Raw genomic sequence first — 18,227 nt, 5'->3', positions numbered from 1 at the left:
TTTATTTTTTTTTTTATTTTATTTAAAAGATTCCTTATTATAATACTATATGTTATGTTATTTTAAATTATACCAAATAAAGACAATGAGATTAAATCAATAATGATTATCTATTTTAAAGATTATTTTGATAAAAATTTTTTATATTAAAATTAGTTGTTAATATTAACGATTAAAAAAATAAAAAAATAAAAATAAAATAAATAAATAAATAAATGAATAAATAAATAAATAAAAAAAAAAAAATTAAATCAATTAAAATTATGACCTTGGATTTTAATTTTTTTAATTATCTGATTTTTTTTTTTTTTTTTTTTTTAAAGAAAAATACACAAGATTTTGAGTTTTTTATTTTTTTTATTTGGAAATAAAATATTTTGATAACTTTAAAAAATGATCAAATAATCCAGTGCAAAGTTTGTAAGTTTAATAAATAAAAAAAAAAAATAAAAAAAAAAAAAAAAAAACATTTTTTATTTTTTTTTTTTTTTTTTTTTTTTTTTTTTTTTTTTATTTTTTATTTTTCATTTACAAATTTTTTGATGATTTTTTTATTTTTACAAATTTTGTTTTGATCTTACCAAATGATAGTTAACTCTATTAAAAGGGGTTTATTTAATAGTTATAATAACAATAAACTTTATTTTAATAATAGCAAAGTTTCTTATTTTGGAAGGGTTTATACTACCAAAAATGTATTTCCAACAGAGATAAAATTATCTGAAAAAGGAAAGGTATGCAAATTTATTTAAAAAAAAAAAGAAAATAAAAAAAATATTAAAAAATAATAATAATAAAAATAATAATAATAAAAAAAAAAAAAAACCACAAATGTAAAAATTTTATAGAGATTAGAAATATCATTTGAGAATAAAAATAATAGTGATAATAATAATAATAATAACAATAATAATAATGAAAAAAGTGAAATAATAAAATATTCATTTTCATCAGAATTACTACGTATTGAAACTCCATCAGTTGAAAAAAGTAAAAAAGGATCATCAATGATAACTAGTGGTAGAAGAGATGTTGGTATCATTAGAATTGAAAGAGTTGGTAATTATGCTATTAGACTAGTGTTTGACGATTTACATGATACTGGTATTTATAGTTGGCAATACCTTTTTCAATTAGGTCAAACAAAATACTCAAGAATGAAACAATATTTAAAAGATTTAAAAAAATATGGTAAATCAAGAGATCCAAAAATTCATAATAAACAATTAAAACAACAACAATTACAACAACAACAACAACAAGAACTAACCCAAAAAACTCAAAAATAAATGTAAACTATTTAATTATTAATAAATAAAAATAATAATAATAATAATAATAAATTTTTTTTTTTTTTTTTGTTTTTAATTTTTTATTTTTTTTTTTTTTATTTTTTTTAATAAAAGAAAAAGAGGTAAATATTAATTGATTTTTTATTCAGATAAAAGATAAAACAAAATTTATTTACCAAATTCATATAGATTTTTTTTATTTTTTGGTTTAATTCTGTGGCCTAAAAAAAAAAAAAAAAAAAAGGTTGCACTAATTTTAGAAATAAAATTTATTTTATTTTATTTTTATTTTTATTTTTTTATTTTTATTTTTATTTATTTATTTTCATCTATTAATTATTTATTTGTAAGTTAAATTCAAAATAATAATAAATTCAAAATAATAATAATATTTAATATGTAAGTAATAAAATATTAAATAAAACAAAATTAACTTTGAAAAAAAAAGACTATAAAAGGAAATGGAAATAGTTTGTTTTATTATAATTAAATCAATTGTTGTTAAATTACTTTTTGTTGGTTATTTTTACAATAATTAATTTCATCGAGAACTACTATATTATTATCATTATTGTTGTTATTATTAAAAAAAAAGTATGGTAAGTATATAAAAAAATAAAAAAAAATTAATTTAATTTACAATTTGTATTCCTATAATTAGTTTTCAAATAAAAACACAGATAATGTGTGTGTGAAAAAGTGTGGGAGAGTGGGTGGAATTTAATTTAAATAGTTATTATTATTTTATTGAAAGATCACACACACCTCAAACACTTAATTTTATTCCTTTAATAAAAAAAAAAAAAAAAAAAAAAAAAAACAAATTTTTACTAACATTTATTTTTTTTTATTAATATTTTTTTTTTTCTAATGTCACTACCTACAACTCACTTTTTTTCATAATAACACACTCACCCCATAAAAATACACCATTTCAGGGCTCTTGTATTTAAAAAAATAATAATAAAATAATAATAAAAAAAAAAAAAAAAAAAAATTGAATAAAAATTATATTGTCACCACTATCATCCTACATCAAACTTATACACACACACTAAAACACACACATATTTATATATAAAACTCTATAAATACTCACCATTTTGATATCTTTTTTTTATTATTTTTTTTATTTTATTATTTTTTTTATTATTTTTTTTTATTTCTTTTTTTTTTTTATTATTTTATTATTTTTTTTAATAAAATTAAATTTCAAAAATACCTCACCTTTGCCCATATAAATATATAGGAATTTACCCATCACCTATTTTTTTAGATAGTTTACAATTGTTGTTTTTTAATTTAAATTATAATTTCAATCATCACAAATTAATATATATTTATATTTATTTGTTTTTTAAAAATTATTTTTAATTTTTTTTTTTTTTTTGTAACATTTTAAATATTGTTAATATAATATTAAATATATTTATATATATATATATATAATATAATATATTATTTATTTATTTATTTATTTATTTATTTATTTATTTATTTATTTATTTATTTATTTTTTTAAATATTTGTTTTTTCACTCATTTTATCTTTTAATATAATAAATAATTTTTTTTTTATTTTTTCCAACTCCATTTTAAAAATTTTAAACAATAGTAATAAATTAATTAAATAATAATAAAAAAATTTATTTATTTATTTTTAATAATTAAATAACAATAAAAAAAAAATCAACAACATCAACAACATCAATAATATTTATAATAATAATATCGAAAACAGTAATATTTATATTTTTTAAAATTTTTTTCAATATTTTGAATAAAATAGAATTAAAATCAAAAATTAAAATATTTATTTATTATAATAAAAAAAAAAAAAAAAAAAAAAAAAAAACAAACTTTTTTTAAAATTAAAAATAATAATAATAATAATAATAATAACAAAAATAATAATTATAATAATAAATAAAATAAAATAAAAACTATTCAAATTTAAAAAAAAAAAAAAAAAAAAAAAAAAAAAAAAAAAAAAAGGGAAAATGATAATAATAATGCTTTGGGTTCAGTAATTGCTCGTATAAATTCACAAAATATAATTACAAAAAATAAAGCACCAGTAATAAGTGAAGATTTTGAAACTCAAGATTTTGATTATCCAAGTTTTGATGATGTAAGTTTTTGAAAAAAAAAACTATTTATTAATTAATTATTTAATCTAATTTTTTTTTTTTATTTTTTTATTTTTTTTTGTATTTTTTTAATTTTAAGGAAACACCAAATTATGATAGACCGCAACCAACAATGGTTGAAAATTTTACATTATTACCAGGAGAGTTTGTATTAATGATTACAAAAAATGTGGTAAATTTATCACTAACGACAACTACTCATAGAATTGGTACATTATATCAAACAAATTACCAAATGTTTTTCATTGACGACTCTACAAGAGTTTGTATTTTTTAAATCTTTTTTTTTTTTTTTTTTTTTTTTTTTTTTTTTTTTTTTTTTTTTTTTTTTTTTTTTTTTTTTTTTTTTTTTTTATTTCATACTCACCCATTTTTTTTTTTTTTTTTTAAAAAATAAAATTAGCAACTAGTTTCAACAATAGCAAATGGACAATTATTACAAATTAAAAAATTAAAAGGCCATGTTACTGTAAAATATCACGATAATACTACCCCAAACAACAACAACAACAACAACAATAATAATAATAATAATAATAATAATACCAATAATAATAATAATAATAATATTAATAAAAGTAATAATTCATCGACAGACCAATTAAATTCATTTTCACTTGAAAAACAGCCTTCACAAAATGAAAATTTAAATAATAATAATAATAATAATAATAACAATAATAATGGTAATAATAATATTAATAATAATAATTTAATGAATAGTTTGACACAACCATCAACATCAAGTAGATCAAGATTATTAAAATCAAATTCAACACCAATAAATTTAAATGAATCATCAACATCGACAAATTCACCAACTTTATCATCAACGACAACAACAACAACAACAACTTCTTCAACTAATGGTAATTGTAGTACAAATACATGGTATTCTAATGGTGTATCAGAGAAAGCATTAATTTTAGAGATTAGATGTAAAGATTTTATGATAACAAGATATTGTTTACCATTTAATGAAAAAGGTAATGAAGCATTTGAATTAATGAATAAATTAATTTGTAATAATTATCAAGATAGTAATCAATTGTTTTCAATGAGTTATTCACCATTTAAAGGTGTTATATCACCAATTGATGGTTGGTTATTTTATGATCCAATTGAAGAATATACTCGTCAAGGATTAATTGGTAATAGTAATGGTAGTGATGAATGGAGGCTAACTAAAATGAATAGTAAATATGAATTATGTTCAACTTATCCTCAACATTTTATAATACCATTCTCAATTTCAGATTACCTTTTAAATAAATCATCTTCACATAGAAATAAAAATAGATTCCCTGTTGTAACTTGGAGACATAAACAAACCCATGCAACTTTATCACGTTCTTCTCAACAAACTGGTAAATCACGTTGTGAAGAAGATGAATTATTAATTCAAGCAATTAGAAAATCAAAAACAATTTTACCAAATAATAATAATCAACAACAACAACCACAACAACAACAACAAACTTTATATATAATTGATATTAAATCAACTTCATCATCACCAACTTCATCATCTTCATCACATTGTGAAGATATTTCACATTATAGTCAATGTCAAATTGAAAGTGAATGTTTATCGAATATTCATGAATTACGTGAATCACAATTGAAATTATTTAAAGTGATTAGAAATTGGAATGAAAAGAAAGGTTGGTCAGAAATTCAATCTACTGGTTGGTTAGATCAATTAAGTAAACTATTAATGGTTACAAAGAAAATTCTAACTCATTTACATTTGGAAGGATTTTCATGCTTAATTCATTGTATTGATGGTTGGGATAGAACTTGTCAATTATCATCACTGGTTCAATTATGTGCTGATCCATATTATCGTACTATTAAAGGTTTCATTGTATTGATTTCAAAGGAATGGTTATCATTTGGTCATAAATTTATGACAAGAAATGGTCAATCAATTTCTTCAACTTCAACAACAACAACAAATTCATCATCAAATGGCCAATTAACATCATCAAGTTCAAATACATCTATTTCGTCAAATGCAACTACCACAACAACAACAACAACTTCATCAAAACAAACTTCACCAGTATTCCTTCAATTTATTGATGTAGTTTGGCAATTAACTAAACAATTTCCAACTAGTTTTGAATTTTCCGATAGTTTCTTATCAGTGATTCTTCATCATTTAAATTCGAATCTTTTTGGTACTTTTTTATATGATTCTGAAAAAGAAAGACAACAAAATAATTTACCAACTGAAACTCAATCATTATGGACTTTATTATTATCTGCTCAAAAGAATTCATCTTTATTAAATCCATTATTTAATCAACAATTATCAAATGAAACTTCTTCTACCACCAATCTTACTGCCACTACTTCAATACCTTTAACAAATTCAACTACATTAGATCAACAATTACAATTTAAAAATAATAATGATGATGGTGTATTATTTCCAAATCCAAAGGGTGTTCAATTATGGTCTGATTATTTTTTGAAATGGAGAAATCCACCAAAAGCAAGTAGAAAATCAAATACTTTAATAGCTCATTCATTAGGTGTATCATATGTTAATGGTGATTTAATTGCTTTTCAAAAGAAAAAAAGATCAAGAAGATCAAAAGATGGTGCTAGTGGTAGTTCAAGTGGTAGTAGTGGTAGTAGTAGTAAACATCATCATCATCACCATCATCACCATCACCATCATCATCATCGTAAATCAACTGATGAGAAGGATTCAAAAGAAAAATCTTCAAAATCTTCAAGATCAAGAACTTCCTCATCTTCAAAAAGAAAATCATTATCTACATCTTCAAATTCAATTACTCAACCAGATATTAAAATAAATGAAACAATAACAACAACAACAACTACACCTACAAATACCACAACACTTACAAACACTTCAACTACACCTAGAAATACCACAACACTTACAAATGCCTCTACTACACCTACAACAACAACAACAACAACAACTACTACCACACCAACAAAAGATGAAACTATAAATGAATCAGTTCAAGTTAATAATGATAAATTGAAATCTCCAAGTGGTGATGATATTAAACAAGAACAAGATGAAATGAATCAATTTACATCACAACATCCAAATAATCAAATGGAATCAAGTTCAGAAATTAACCAACAAAATGAACAAAGTCAATTAGAACAACAACAAGAACAACAGCAACAACAAGAACAACAGCTACAACATGAACAACAACAAATCGAACAACAACAACTACAAAAACAACAACAACAACAAGAACAACAAGAACAACAAGAACTAGAACAACAAGAACAACCAAATGAAACTATAACTTATAGTATGGAATCAGATTCTCAATCTTCAATTTCTCAAAATCAAAACCAATTACAACAACAACAACAACAACAAACATTACTTGACCCAATCGATGAATCATCTTTATTGGCTACAACAACTACAACTACTTCATCAACAGCAATTACATCAGCTAGTAAACTTGAAAAAGAATTAAGAAAACAAGAAAAAGAAAAAAGAAAATTAGAAAAAGAAAAGAAACAAAAAGAAAGAGCTGAAAGAAAATTGGAGAAAGAAAAAAAGAGGGATCAAAAAGAAAGAGAACAAAAAGAGAAAGAATTATTAGAACAACAAAAACCAAAAGCAGATATAACAGTAGTTTTACAATCACCTTCAAAAAAAAAAGCAATGTCATTAACAATGCCTGTACGTGGTACAAAATCAAGAATTTCAATATTTTCTTCACCTCTAGTTCCAACTTTACATCCAAATTTAAGTGATCAAAATAGTCAAACTAATAGTAGTGGTGATAATAGTGGGAATGTTAATAATAGTCCAAATTTAACTTCAACTCCAATTTCAAATTTATCAAATAATAATAATAATAATAATAATTCAAATGAAAATAGTAATAATAATAATAATAATAATAATAATAATAATGATAATACATCATTTTCAAAAAGAATATTTAAAACTTTGAGAGGAACTAAAACTTTTAATCGTGAACCTACACCAACCGTTGGTACAGCACTAAATTAAAAGAAAAAAAATAAAAAAAATATAAAATAAAAAAAAAATAAAAAAATTATAAAATCATAAATTCGCAATCCCTTTTTTTATTATTTTGATTTGTTTTAGTTGTAAGGTTATATAAGTTTATTTTTAAAATTTAAAAATAAAACGAATGTGGTAAAATCTTATTTTCATAACTATTTTTAATTTCACTATGATAGTGGTATATTTTTTTAATTGTTTTTCTTTTTAATAATATTTTTTTATTTTTTGACTTTTTTACCTTTTTTGTTTCGTTAGAAGGTTACAAGGCCTCTGATGATTTTTCAGTTGTAAAAAAATAAAATAAAAATTAAAATAAAATAAAATTAAAAAAAAAAAAAAAAAAGATTTTTTTTTTGGTATAAAAAGTTTTTTTTTTTTTTTTTCTAAACACACCAATTAAAATTTAAAATATAAATAAAAAAAACACTTTATAAAATTATAAGATTTAAATTAAATTAATTAAGATTTTAAAAAGAAAATGACAGAAATTTTAAATTTACATTCAAATGCAAAAGCATATCATGATAAAGATGTTTCATCAAATTATGTTAAAGGTCGTCCATCATATCCAATTGAAGCAATTAAAATGTTAAAAGAAGATTTAGGATTAACTATTGATTCAAAAATTATGGATTTAGCATGTGGTACTGGAAAATTTTCAAAAATGATTTGTGAAGCTGATTTTAAAAATGTGGTTTGTGTTGAACCAAGTCCAGAATTTCGTGTTGATTGTTCATATGTTTTAAAAGAATTTATTGATGATAAAAATAAGGATATTCAAGTAGTGAATGGGTTAGCAACATCATTACCATTTGAAAATAGTACATTCGATTGTATATGTGCAGCACAAAGTTTTCATTGGTATGATAATGTTGATGCAATTAAAGAAATTACAAGGGTACTTAAACCAGGTGGTGTTTTATACTTAATTTGGAATAATTTATCCGAGGATGATAATCCAATTTTTCAAAGTACAATGGAATTATTCAGAAATAATAAACAATATACAGATGACAATTCACCAAAATTCAGAACTGGTAAATGGAAACAAGTCTTTGAAGATATTAAAAATGATGAAACTCTCTCAAAAACTTTAATTGATCCAAATTTACAATTAAGAAAATTTAAAAATGAACAAATCACAAATTGTGAAAAAATAATTGCAACAACACTTTCAATTTCTTTCATTGCCTTATTCCCTCAAGAAAAGAAAGATAAACTTGTTTCAATGATTAAAAAAAGTTTAGATTCACTTGAAGATTCAAAAGATAATAAAGATTTTCCAATGATTTATCAAACTGAGGTTTATTTTACAAAAAAACCAATTGTTTAAAATTTAAAAAAAATAAAATAAAATAAAAAAAAAAAAAAATAATAAATAATAATAAAAATAAAATAAAATTATTATCATTTTTTTAACTAAACCAGTGTGAATAGCTGACATTGTTTTTTTTTTTTTTTTGGTACAAGTTTAACAAATTTCCAATCAGAATTTTTTATTTTTTTTTATTTTTTTTTTATTAATTTTGGTGACACTTGTGACAAGATATTTTTTTTTTATTTTATTTTTATTAATTTTTTTTTTTTTTTTTTTTTTTTTTTTTTTTTTTTTTTGTAAAAGATCCTTTTTTTTTTTTTTTTTTTTTTATTTTTTTTTTTTTTAATTTTTATTATTATTATTTTTTTTAATTAACATTGTTATTATATATATTTTTTATTTTATTTTTTTTATTTAAAAAATGATTAATGAAAATTTAAAATTAAAAGATAATGCATATGGTTATCATACAAAAGAATGTAGTGATAATTATTCAAAAGGTAGACCATCATATCCAAAAGAATGTATTGAATTTATAAAAAGTTTAGGATTATCAAATGATTCAGTTATAGTTGATTTAGCATCAGGACCAGGTAAATTTACAAAAGTTTTAGCAATTGAAGGTGGTTTTAATAATATTACATGTATTGAACCAAGTGGTGATTTTAGAAAAGAATGTGAAAATATTTTAAATCAAGTAAAACTTGAAAATAATAATTCATTAAATTTTAAAGTATTAGAAGGTTTATCAACTTCAATTCCATTACCTGATAATTCAGTTGACTGTATTACAGTTGCAACAGCATGGCATTGGTTTAGTAATATTGAATCTGTTAGGGAAGTATCAAGAGTACTAAAACCAAATGGTGTATTGGCAATAATTTGGAATATTGCAAACTTTGGTGAAAACTCAAAAAATCCACAACAACTTGAAGGAATTATTAGACTTCATAGGGATGCAAAATTTAATGCAAATAATCATTTACCAACTAAATCATTACGTGATAAATGGAGAGATGTTTTTGATGAAATGAAAAATGATCCAACCACTCATATTTACTTAAATCCAGATCTTACAAAATCGCCATCATTCTCAAACCCTCAAATTACTTTTGGTGAAAAAACAATTGCCTCATCACTTAGTATGAGTTATATTTCATTATTACCTCCAAATGAAAAACAACAATTTATAAATGAATTAAAACAAAATTTAGAAAATTTTAATTTAACTTCAAATAATAAAGAATTTACTGTTTATTATGATACTGAAGTATTTTATACTAGAAAACCAAACATTTAAAAAAAAAATACAAATTGTAATAAAGTGCTCAATTATCAATATCTTCTTTTTATCTATTATGTTTTTTTTTTTTTTTTCAAATTTTAGGTTTATTTTTTGGTTTTAAAAAAACAGTTAGTTATTTACTGTTTTTTTATTTAGTTATTTATGTGTTTAAACTTTAGTTTTTTTTTTTAATTTTTTTTTTTTGATAATAATATAATCAAGTGGTAAATAAAATTTATTTGATTAAAAATCTTTATCTGTTTTTAATAATTTTTTTAATTAAAATAAAATATTTTAAAATAATTGATTAATCTATAAATAATATCTTATAAAAAAAAAAAAACAAGATTTAATTTTCAATCAAATAAATTATTTTTTTTTTGTTTTAAATGGATTATCAACATCAATTCCATTACCTGATAATTTCATAGACTGTATAACAGTATGCTGGGCATGGCATTGGTTTAGTAATATTGAATCTGTTAGGGAAATATCAAAGGTGGGAAATATCAATGGTGTTTTAGTAATAATTTGGCATAAATTAAAATTTGGACAAGATTCAAAAAATCCAATTCAATTTGAAAAAATTTAAGACTTCATAGTGATACCAAGTATCATGGTGGTGAAGGAAATGTCAGTCCAACACGATCATTACGTGATAAATGGAGAGATGTTTTCGATGAAATTAAAAATGATTCAAAATTACACCATTTATTAAACCCAGATTTTATTGAATTAATACCACCATTACCAAATCCACAAATTACAACTGGTGAAAAAACAATTGCTTCTTCATTAAGTCAAAGTTATATCTCAATTTTACCACCAAATGAAAAACAAGAATTTATAAATCAATTAAAACAAAATTAGATAATTTTGAATTAACTTCAAATAATAAAGAATTTACTGTTTATTATGAAACTCAAATTTTTCATACAAGAAAACCTTTAAATTAATAATAATAACAATAATAAAAAATAAATTAAAATTAAAATTTTTTTTAATTTTTTAAAAAAGTACTAATAATAAACATGTTTTCTCTCAACAGTTTTATTCTATTAATAGAAAAGAAAATTAAAAACTAATTAAAAAAAAAAAATAATAATAATAATTATAAAAAAAAAAAAAATTTTTTTAGGTGGTGGGAAACTTAATTAATCACATTCAAATATAATCATTTCAAAAAATTTAATTATATCAAAGGGGGTAGTGGTTTAATTAAAAATTTGAACACATGTGCTTATAAATTTATTTTTATTTTATTTTTTTATTTTTTATTTTTAATAATAAAAATATACCACATTATTATTATTATTATTATTTTCATTATTAATTTCTTTTTTTTTTTTTTTTTTAATTTTTTTTTTTTTTTTTATTATTAATAACAGTTTCACCACAAATTATAAAATTTTATCTTAATTTTATTATATATAAATAAATAAATAAAAAAAAGAATGAATAAAATTAAAATTATAATTTTAAATATTTTATTTATTATATTTTTAAATTTTTATTTTTATTGTTTCAATAATGATTTAAATGTTTTCTTATATTTTAATAATGGTAATAATAATAATAATAATTCTTATCATAAAGATAACAAAGCAATAGTTCAACCAGAATTAGGTAGAGTTGGACCAACTGGTGGAAATATTACAGTTTCCAATTTAGATAGCTTTAATATTTCAGAACTTAGTATTAACTTTCAATCAATTCAATATCGTAAACATACATTCCAATGTTTTGATCAAATTCCATTAACAAATACTTCAATTCAATGTTCAATTCCAAAAGGATTCGGTACCTACATTGTTATAGTTAAAGATGATAAAGTTAAATCCAATCCATTATTTTGGTCTTATAAATTAGGTCAATTATCAAAGAAAAATTTATACAATAAAATTAATTAGTTTTTAATTTTTTAAAAAAAATAAAATAAAAATAAAAATAAAATTAAAAATAAAAATATTCAAATAAAACAAAAACAAAAACAATAAATAATTTAATTATCCAATCAAAAAAATATAAAAAAAAAAAAAACAATCATGAGCCATTTTTAGCCATTTAAAAATCATCAAAAAAAAAAAAAAAAAAAAAAAAAAAAAATTGAAATCGTTTTTTTATTGAAATCTGATTAGAATCTGCAATTATTTTTTTATTTTTTTTATTTTTTTTTTTTATTTTTTTATTTTTAAAAAAAAAAAAAAAAAAAAATTGCAGTTGGATATTTTACTTTTTTTTTATTTTTTTTTTTTCATTTATTTCATTACCATCTTACTCTTTATTTCTATTTATTTTGAAACTTCATCTTTTTTTTTTTTTTTTTTTTCATTGTTGTATTATACGTATTAAAAAAATAAAAATAAAAAATCTAAAAAAATGGGATTATTTGGTAAAATTTTTAAAAAGAAAACAAATGGTGAAAAAGAAGAAAATTTTAATGATGATGATAAAGATTTAAGTAAAATTAAACAAGAAAGTTCAAAAGATTTAAGTAAAATTAAACAAGGTAGTTCAAAAGATTTAGGTAAAATTAAACAAGGTAGTTCAAAAGATTTAAGTAAAATTAAACAAGGTAGTTCAAAAGATTTATCATCACAATCAATTTATATAGATAGTGAAGAGATTATATTGAATAATATTGTGATTGATAATTTCTTTTTATTAGATAATAGTGTAAGATTCAATGTATTCAATGAATCACATTGTGATGATAAATCAAATATATTTTATAAAGTATGGAGAACTCAAGCTATAATTCAAGTGATTTTCAAACATTATGTAATTAAATCAATTCCAACTCAAAGTACAGTGATCACAATAACAGATTTATTCAATAAGAAGCTAACTACAGGTTTCATACCAGACACTACTAAATCCGTTACATTTGGTAGAAAATTCAATCAGAGTTTAGAGGTTGGTTCAATTCCAGAGAGTGTCACCTATTTGAAATTTGGTGATGAATTCTCACCAATTTCACTACCACTGAATGTATTGCCATCAAATTTGAAAACACTTATTTTCGGACAATATTTTCACACTGCTTTTAAAATGGTGAATATCCCCCCATCAGTGGAGATATTGCGTTTGGCAAGATGTAATACTGAATTATTGGCTGAAAAGTTGCCAAAGAATGTACAAGATTTAAATTTGGGTGAAGTTAATGGTCGTACATTAACCATTGGTGACATTCCAGAATCGGTGACAACGCTATCACTTGATCAAAGTTTTACAAATAAAAACCCAATTCTTGAAGTTGGTTCAATTCCAAGTACTGTTAAAACCCTTATTTTAGGCCCAAACTATAATCAATTGCCACCGATTAATAGTATACCAGATTCAGTTGCTTCATTAACATTTGGTGACTCATTCAATCAACCTTTATCACCTGGTTTAATTGGTAATTCAGTTGGTATGTTAGTATTTGGTGAAGCATTTAATCAAATCATTTCACCAGGTTGTTTACCAGATTGTGTTAATATTTTAGAATTTTCAAATTATAATAAACCATTTGTTTATGGTGCACTTCCAAATTCAATCATTTATTTAGATCTTGGAAAAAGTTATAATTTACCTTTATCAAATTTACCAGAGAATTTAAGATCACTAAAACTTGGTCGTTCATTTAAACAACAATTAACAATGGATACTTTACCACCTTCAATAACTGAAATTTATTTAGTTCCAAATTTTGATAAAACTTTAATTTCTTATGATATTCCAAAACATATTTTAAAAGTTAATGAAAAAAATTAATAAAAAAAAAAAAAATAAAAAAATAATCAAAAAAAAAAAAAAAAAAAGAAAGAAATAAGAATTTATTTATTTATTTTATTTTATTTATTTTAAGTAAATAATATATTAATTATCTTGAAAAAATAAAAGATTTTAAAATCTTATTATTTGAAAATTTAAAAGATATTTATTTCAAATTGATATTAAAATGACGATATTTTGAGAAAAAAAAAAAAAATAATAAAAATAATTAAAAAAAAAAAAAAAGAAAAATCTTTTGAGAAAATGAAAAAAAAAATATTTTCACAATTTTTTTTTTTTTATAAGCAACTTTCAAACATATACAAATAAAATAATAATAATAAAAAAAAAATGTATTGTCCAAAAGCATATGAAAATGAAAAAAAAAATGAAGATTTAGAATTTGAAAGAAGTCAATCAACATTTTCAGTTTCAGAATTAAATTTTATTTTAAATAATAATGATCATAATATTATAAATATTAAAGTAAATTTATTTTATTTTTTCTAATAATCTATAATTTTTTATTTATTAATTTAATTTTTTTTTTAAAAAAAAAAAAAAAAAAGAATGAAATTAAAAAATTTATTGATAATGATGAAATTATTTCAAAACCACAAGAAATTCATTTTTTATCAAGAGAAGAACAATATAAGAGAGCATTATATGTTTCATCAAAGTTAATTGAAATAAAGAAAAGATTTGGTGAGATTGGTCGTGATCAATATTATCAATCATTATTTGAAGAGATACCATTCGTTATTAATGATATTGTATTTGCATGTGCATTTAAATCATTAGCAAGTGATGAACAAATGAATAGATTATATTCAAAATTTGAAAATTATCAATATTTTGGATCATATTCACAAACAGAGATTGGTCATGGTTCAAATGTTCAAGGAATTGAAACTACTTGTACTTTTATTAAAGAAACTGGCGAATTTGAATTAAATTCACCAAATTTGACATCAACTAAATTTTGGATTGGTGGTTTAGGTAAACTTGCAACTCATACTATTGTTTTTGCTCAATTATTAATTCCATCAAGTATTGATGGTAAATTAAAAAATTATGGACCACACCCATTCATTTTACAAGTTAGAAGTTTAGATGACCATTCACCATTGCCAGGTGTCACCGTTGGTGATATTGGCCCAAAGTTAGGATTCAATTCAATTGATAATGGATTTTTAAGATTGGACCATGTTAGAATACCACGTGAAAATATGTTATCAAGATTCTTTAGAGTGAATGAACAAGGCGAATATGAGAAACCAAAACATCCAAAATTGATCTATGCTGGTATGGTTGGTGTTAGATCTAGCATGATTGAGAATTCATTCGTAAGTTTATCACGTGCTGTTACAATTGCAATTCGTTATTCTACAATTAGAAAACAATTTAAATCAAATCGTTTAGATAAACAAGAGAAGAAAATCATTGAATATTCAAATCAAATGAATCGTATCATACCTTATTTAGCTCAAACTTTTGCTTACTTTTTCACTGGAAAACGATTTTCAATTGAATTTGATCAAATGATGAAAGCTGTAAAACATAATCAAGATACTACACTTCTCTCAGAGTTACATGCAAATTCAAGTGGTTTAAAAAGTTTAATGACTCAATCAACTTCTGATGGTATTGAAAGTTGTCGTTTATCATGTGGTGGTCATGGTTATAGTCAATTTAGTGGTTTACCTTATCTTTGGTCAAATTATGTTCATATGAGCTCTGCTGAAGGTGAAAGTAATCTATTACCACAACAAACTACAAAATATTTATTAACTATTTTACGTAAAGTTTTATCTGGTGGTGGTGGTAGTTCTGACACCACCACTGCTGATGATGACAATAAACCAATTGGTAAATCAGTTAAATATATAAATGATGAATTTCAATCATCATTTGAAAATATAAATCAATTCATTCAAGAGAAAGGTTTAAATTCAATAATTCATCCAGATTCATTATTACAACTTTTTAAACATCGTTCATTCATTTTAATCAAATCAATTGCTGAATCAATTCAAGAGCAAATGAGTAATGGAAATAAAGATATACCACAAATTTGGAGTGATCTTAATGTTGAAATTAATCATTGTAGTAAAGCTCATTGTCAATTATATGTAATTCAATCATTTTATGATCAAATTTTATTATTATCTTCAAATTCTTCAAGTTGTTCTTCATCGATAACCACTGTTTTAATACAATTACTTCAAACTTATAGTATTTGGATTATTAATTCAAATTTAGTTGATTTCCTTCAAGATCAATATGTTGAACTATCTCAAATTGATTTCTTAAAAAAGAGTTTAATCAATTTCTATAAATTATTACGTCCAAATTTAGTACCACTAGTTGATTCATTTGATCTCTGTAATACTACTTTAGGTAGTGCTTTAGGTTCTTATAATGGTGATGTTTATTCAACTCTTTATAAATGGGCTTCAACTCAACCATTTAATAAAAATTCTTTACCATTAGGTTTTAATGAAACTATTAAACCATTAATAAATAGTAAACTTTAAAAAAAATAAAAGATTATATTATCATTAATTATATTTTTAAAAAAGATTTAATAAAAGTAATAATATTTCATCGCCCTCTTCTATTTCTTCTTTATTACTTTTAATTTCAAAATATACTTCTTTTTGATTAATTTTTAATTTTTACTTTATAACCATTCCAATTCCTTTAAACTTTAATTTAATTAAATTTTTACAATTATTTAAAAATTAATATTGGGTGTCTTTACATAACAATGAAATTAACATTAAAAATAAAAAAAAAAATAAAAAATAATATCCTATTTTTTAATTTCCCTTAAATTTAATTGTATTGATTTTTTTCTTTCAAAATATTTTGTATTTTCTTCTGTAATGCCTAATTTTAGTGATGATAAAAAAAAAAAAAAAAAAACTATTGAGAAAAAATTTAAAACTATTATTAACCAAAAAAAAAAATTACGCTTTTAAAAAAAAAACAAATATTGAAAAATAAATTTAAGAAAACAAATAATAGAATAAAGGAAAAATTAAAACAAACTGTGTTTAAAAAAAAACAAATGTTTTTATTTTCTTAAAAACTATTTTAAAATTATTTTTTAAATTTTATTTTTTATTTATTTTAATGAAACAAAGGAAAATAATGGATATTTTTTAACACCTAATCATAAACAAAAAACAAAAAACCCAATAATCCAAAAAAAAAAAGATATTTTATAAAAAAAAAGTGGATATTATTAATTTTTTTTTTTTTTTTTTTGTTATTTTTTTTTTTTTTTTTTTTTAAGTTGCAGACCATTTTGAAATTTTAAATAATCATCATTATTAATACAAAAAAATGCCAAAAATAATTGAAGTAGAAACAACTTTGGATATCAATCAAGATATTGAAACCATTCAAAAATGTTGTTCTAGATTAGGAGAATTGTATAAATATTTTACACAAGATGGACAACAACAACAACACGAAATTAGTGAAGCAGAATTAAAGGCAACATATGTTGCAATTATTAAAACCAATCAAAGAACTATTGATAACAGTCAATCACCAGAGGAGAGAAAACACTTTACAGATTTCAATGTAATAATTACTGAAGCTTATAATATTTTAAGTGATCCAAATCTAAGACAACTTTATAATGAACAATTCTTTAAAAAATTAAGTGAACAAGAAAAACAAAATTTTAAAAAATTACAAAACCAAAGAATATTAGAAATGATTAAATATGGTTTTTTATTTTTTTCATATCCTCCAATCGAATTAATTACACGTCAATTTTCAAAATTCGAAAGTAATTCAACCCTTTCATCAATTGTAAAATCAATTTACAAACATGGTGGTGTCACCTCTTTAATGGTTAGACCTCTAGTAATTGAAAATGTTTTTGCAACATTAATCGTTGTAATTGATGAAATGGCCCTCGGTGGTTTTGTAGGTGCCAAATGGAGTCAAGGACCTCTTAAAGTTGTTGCTTCCGCTTCTGCATATAGTCTTTTAATGTATCCATTGAAATTTCTTACCAATGTTATTAGTGTTGCCCCATTTTCTATGCCATTAATTCAAATCATTAAAAAGATCATTTTAAGAGAGGATCAAGGTAATGGTTTACAATATAAGAACCTTTTCCATGCATTCTTGCCAAGTTTATTTTTGTATGGAACAACTAAACTAATTAAAATTTCTCAAAGAGCACTCCAAAAGAAAATTCAAGATAAAGAAAAAGAGAATCCAAATTCAAAAATTTATAAAAACCTTTCTTTATTGGTTTGTAACAAAATTACAAGTACTCTCATAACAACCGCTTTAAATTGGCCATTATTCATGTTACGTTATCAATATTCTAATGAATTTGTTCAATCATACCT

General features: G+C 21.2%; 8 protein-coding genes across 8 annotated transcripts in view; all 8 read left to right on the top strand.

Annotated features, from left to right (window-relative positions):
- Positions 1-591: 591 nt before the first annotated feature.
- Positions 592-1,289, top strand: DDB_G0290007 (hypothetical protein; the record flags this gene model as incomplete). The annotated part of the gene is made up of 2 exons (XM_630860.1): positions 592-734; positions 849-1,289. Coding segments are annotated over 2 exons (584 nt in total), but the record flags the coding sequence as incomplete, so codon positions are not given.
- A 599-nt stretch (positions 1,290-1,888) lies between these two features.
- DDB_G0290005 (myotubularin-related protein) lies at positions 1,889-7,471 on the top strand (the record flags this gene model as incomplete). Its single annotated transcript, XM_630859.2, has 5 exons — positions 1,889-1,891; positions 1,954-1,979; positions 3,287-3,422; positions 3,521-3,703; positions 3,845-7,471. The coding sequence occupies 5 exons, from the start codon at positions 1,889-1,891 to the stop codon at positions 7,469-7,471; spliced, it is 3,975 nt and encodes a 1,324-aa protein (XP_635951.2).
- Positions 7,472-7,967: 496 nt separating this feature from the next.
- Positions 7,968-8,822, top strand: DDB_G0290001 (hypothetical protein; the record flags this gene model as incomplete). The annotated part of the gene is made up of 1 exon (XM_630858.1): positions 7,968-8,822. The coding sequence occupies one exon, from the start codon at positions 7,968-7,970 to the stop codon at positions 8,820-8,822; it is 855 nt and encodes a 284-aa protein (XP_635950.1).
- A 406-nt stretch (positions 8,823-9,228) lies between these two features.
- Positions 9,229-10,962, top strand: DDB_G0289999 (hypothetical protein; the record flags this gene model as incomplete). The annotated part of the gene is made up of 3 exons (XM_630857.1): positions 9,229-10,077; positions 10,195-10,220; positions 10,695-10,962. The coding sequence occupies 3 exons, from the start codon at positions 9,229-9,231 to the stop codon at positions 10,960-10,962; spliced, it is 1,143 nt and encodes a 380-aa protein (XP_635949.1).
- Positions 10,963-11,546: 584 nt separating this feature from the next.
- On the top strand, positions 11,547-12,002 carry DDB_G0289997 (hypothetical protein; the record flags this gene model as incomplete). Its single annotated transcript, XM_630856.1, has 1 exon — positions 11,547-12,002. The coding sequence occupies one exon, from the start codon at positions 11,547-11,549 to the stop codon at positions 12,000-12,002; it is 456 nt and encodes a 151-aa protein (XP_635948.1).
- Positions 12,003-12,471: 469 nt separating this feature from the next.
- Positions 12,472-13,848, top strand: DDB_G0289995 (hypothetical protein; the record flags this gene model as incomplete). Its single annotated transcript, XM_630855.1, has 1 exon — positions 12,472-13,848. The coding sequence occupies one exon, from the start codon at positions 12,472-12,474 to the stop codon at positions 13,846-13,848; it is 1,377 nt and encodes a 458-aa protein (XP_635947.1).
- Positions 13,849-14,199: 351 nt separating this feature from the next.
- Positions 14,200-16,385, top strand: DDB_G0289993 (acyl-CoA oxidase; the record flags this gene model as incomplete). Its single annotated transcript, XM_630854.1, has 2 exons — positions 14,200-14,334; positions 14,418-16,385. 2 exons carry the CDS (start codon positions 14,200-14,202, stop codon positions 16,383-16,385), a joined length of 2,103 nt encoding a protein of 700 aa, XP_635946.1.
- An 814-nt stretch (positions 16,386-17,199) lies between these two features.
- Positions 17,200-18,227, top strand: part of DDB_G0289991 (hypothetical protein) — a gene marked incomplete at both ends in the record, with an annotated part of 1,203 nt that continues 175 nt past the window's right edge. The window contains one exon of the mRNA XM_630853.1: positions 17,200-18,227. This exon is cut by the window's right edge and continues 175 nt beyond it. Coding sequence (XP_635945.1) covers positions 17,200-18,227 — 1,028 coding nt within the window.

This window comes from Dictyostelium discoideum (assembly GCF_000004695.1).
Source record: "Dictyostelium discoideum AX4 chromosome 5 chromosome, whole genome shotgun sequence".
NCBI classification, from domain to species: Eukaryota; Evosea; class Eumycetozoa; order Dictyosteliales; family Dictyosteliaceae; genus Dictyostelium; species Dictyostelium discoideum.
Note: the sequence above shows the minus strand (reverse complement) of the source record. Positions and strands in the feature narration are given on the sequence as shown.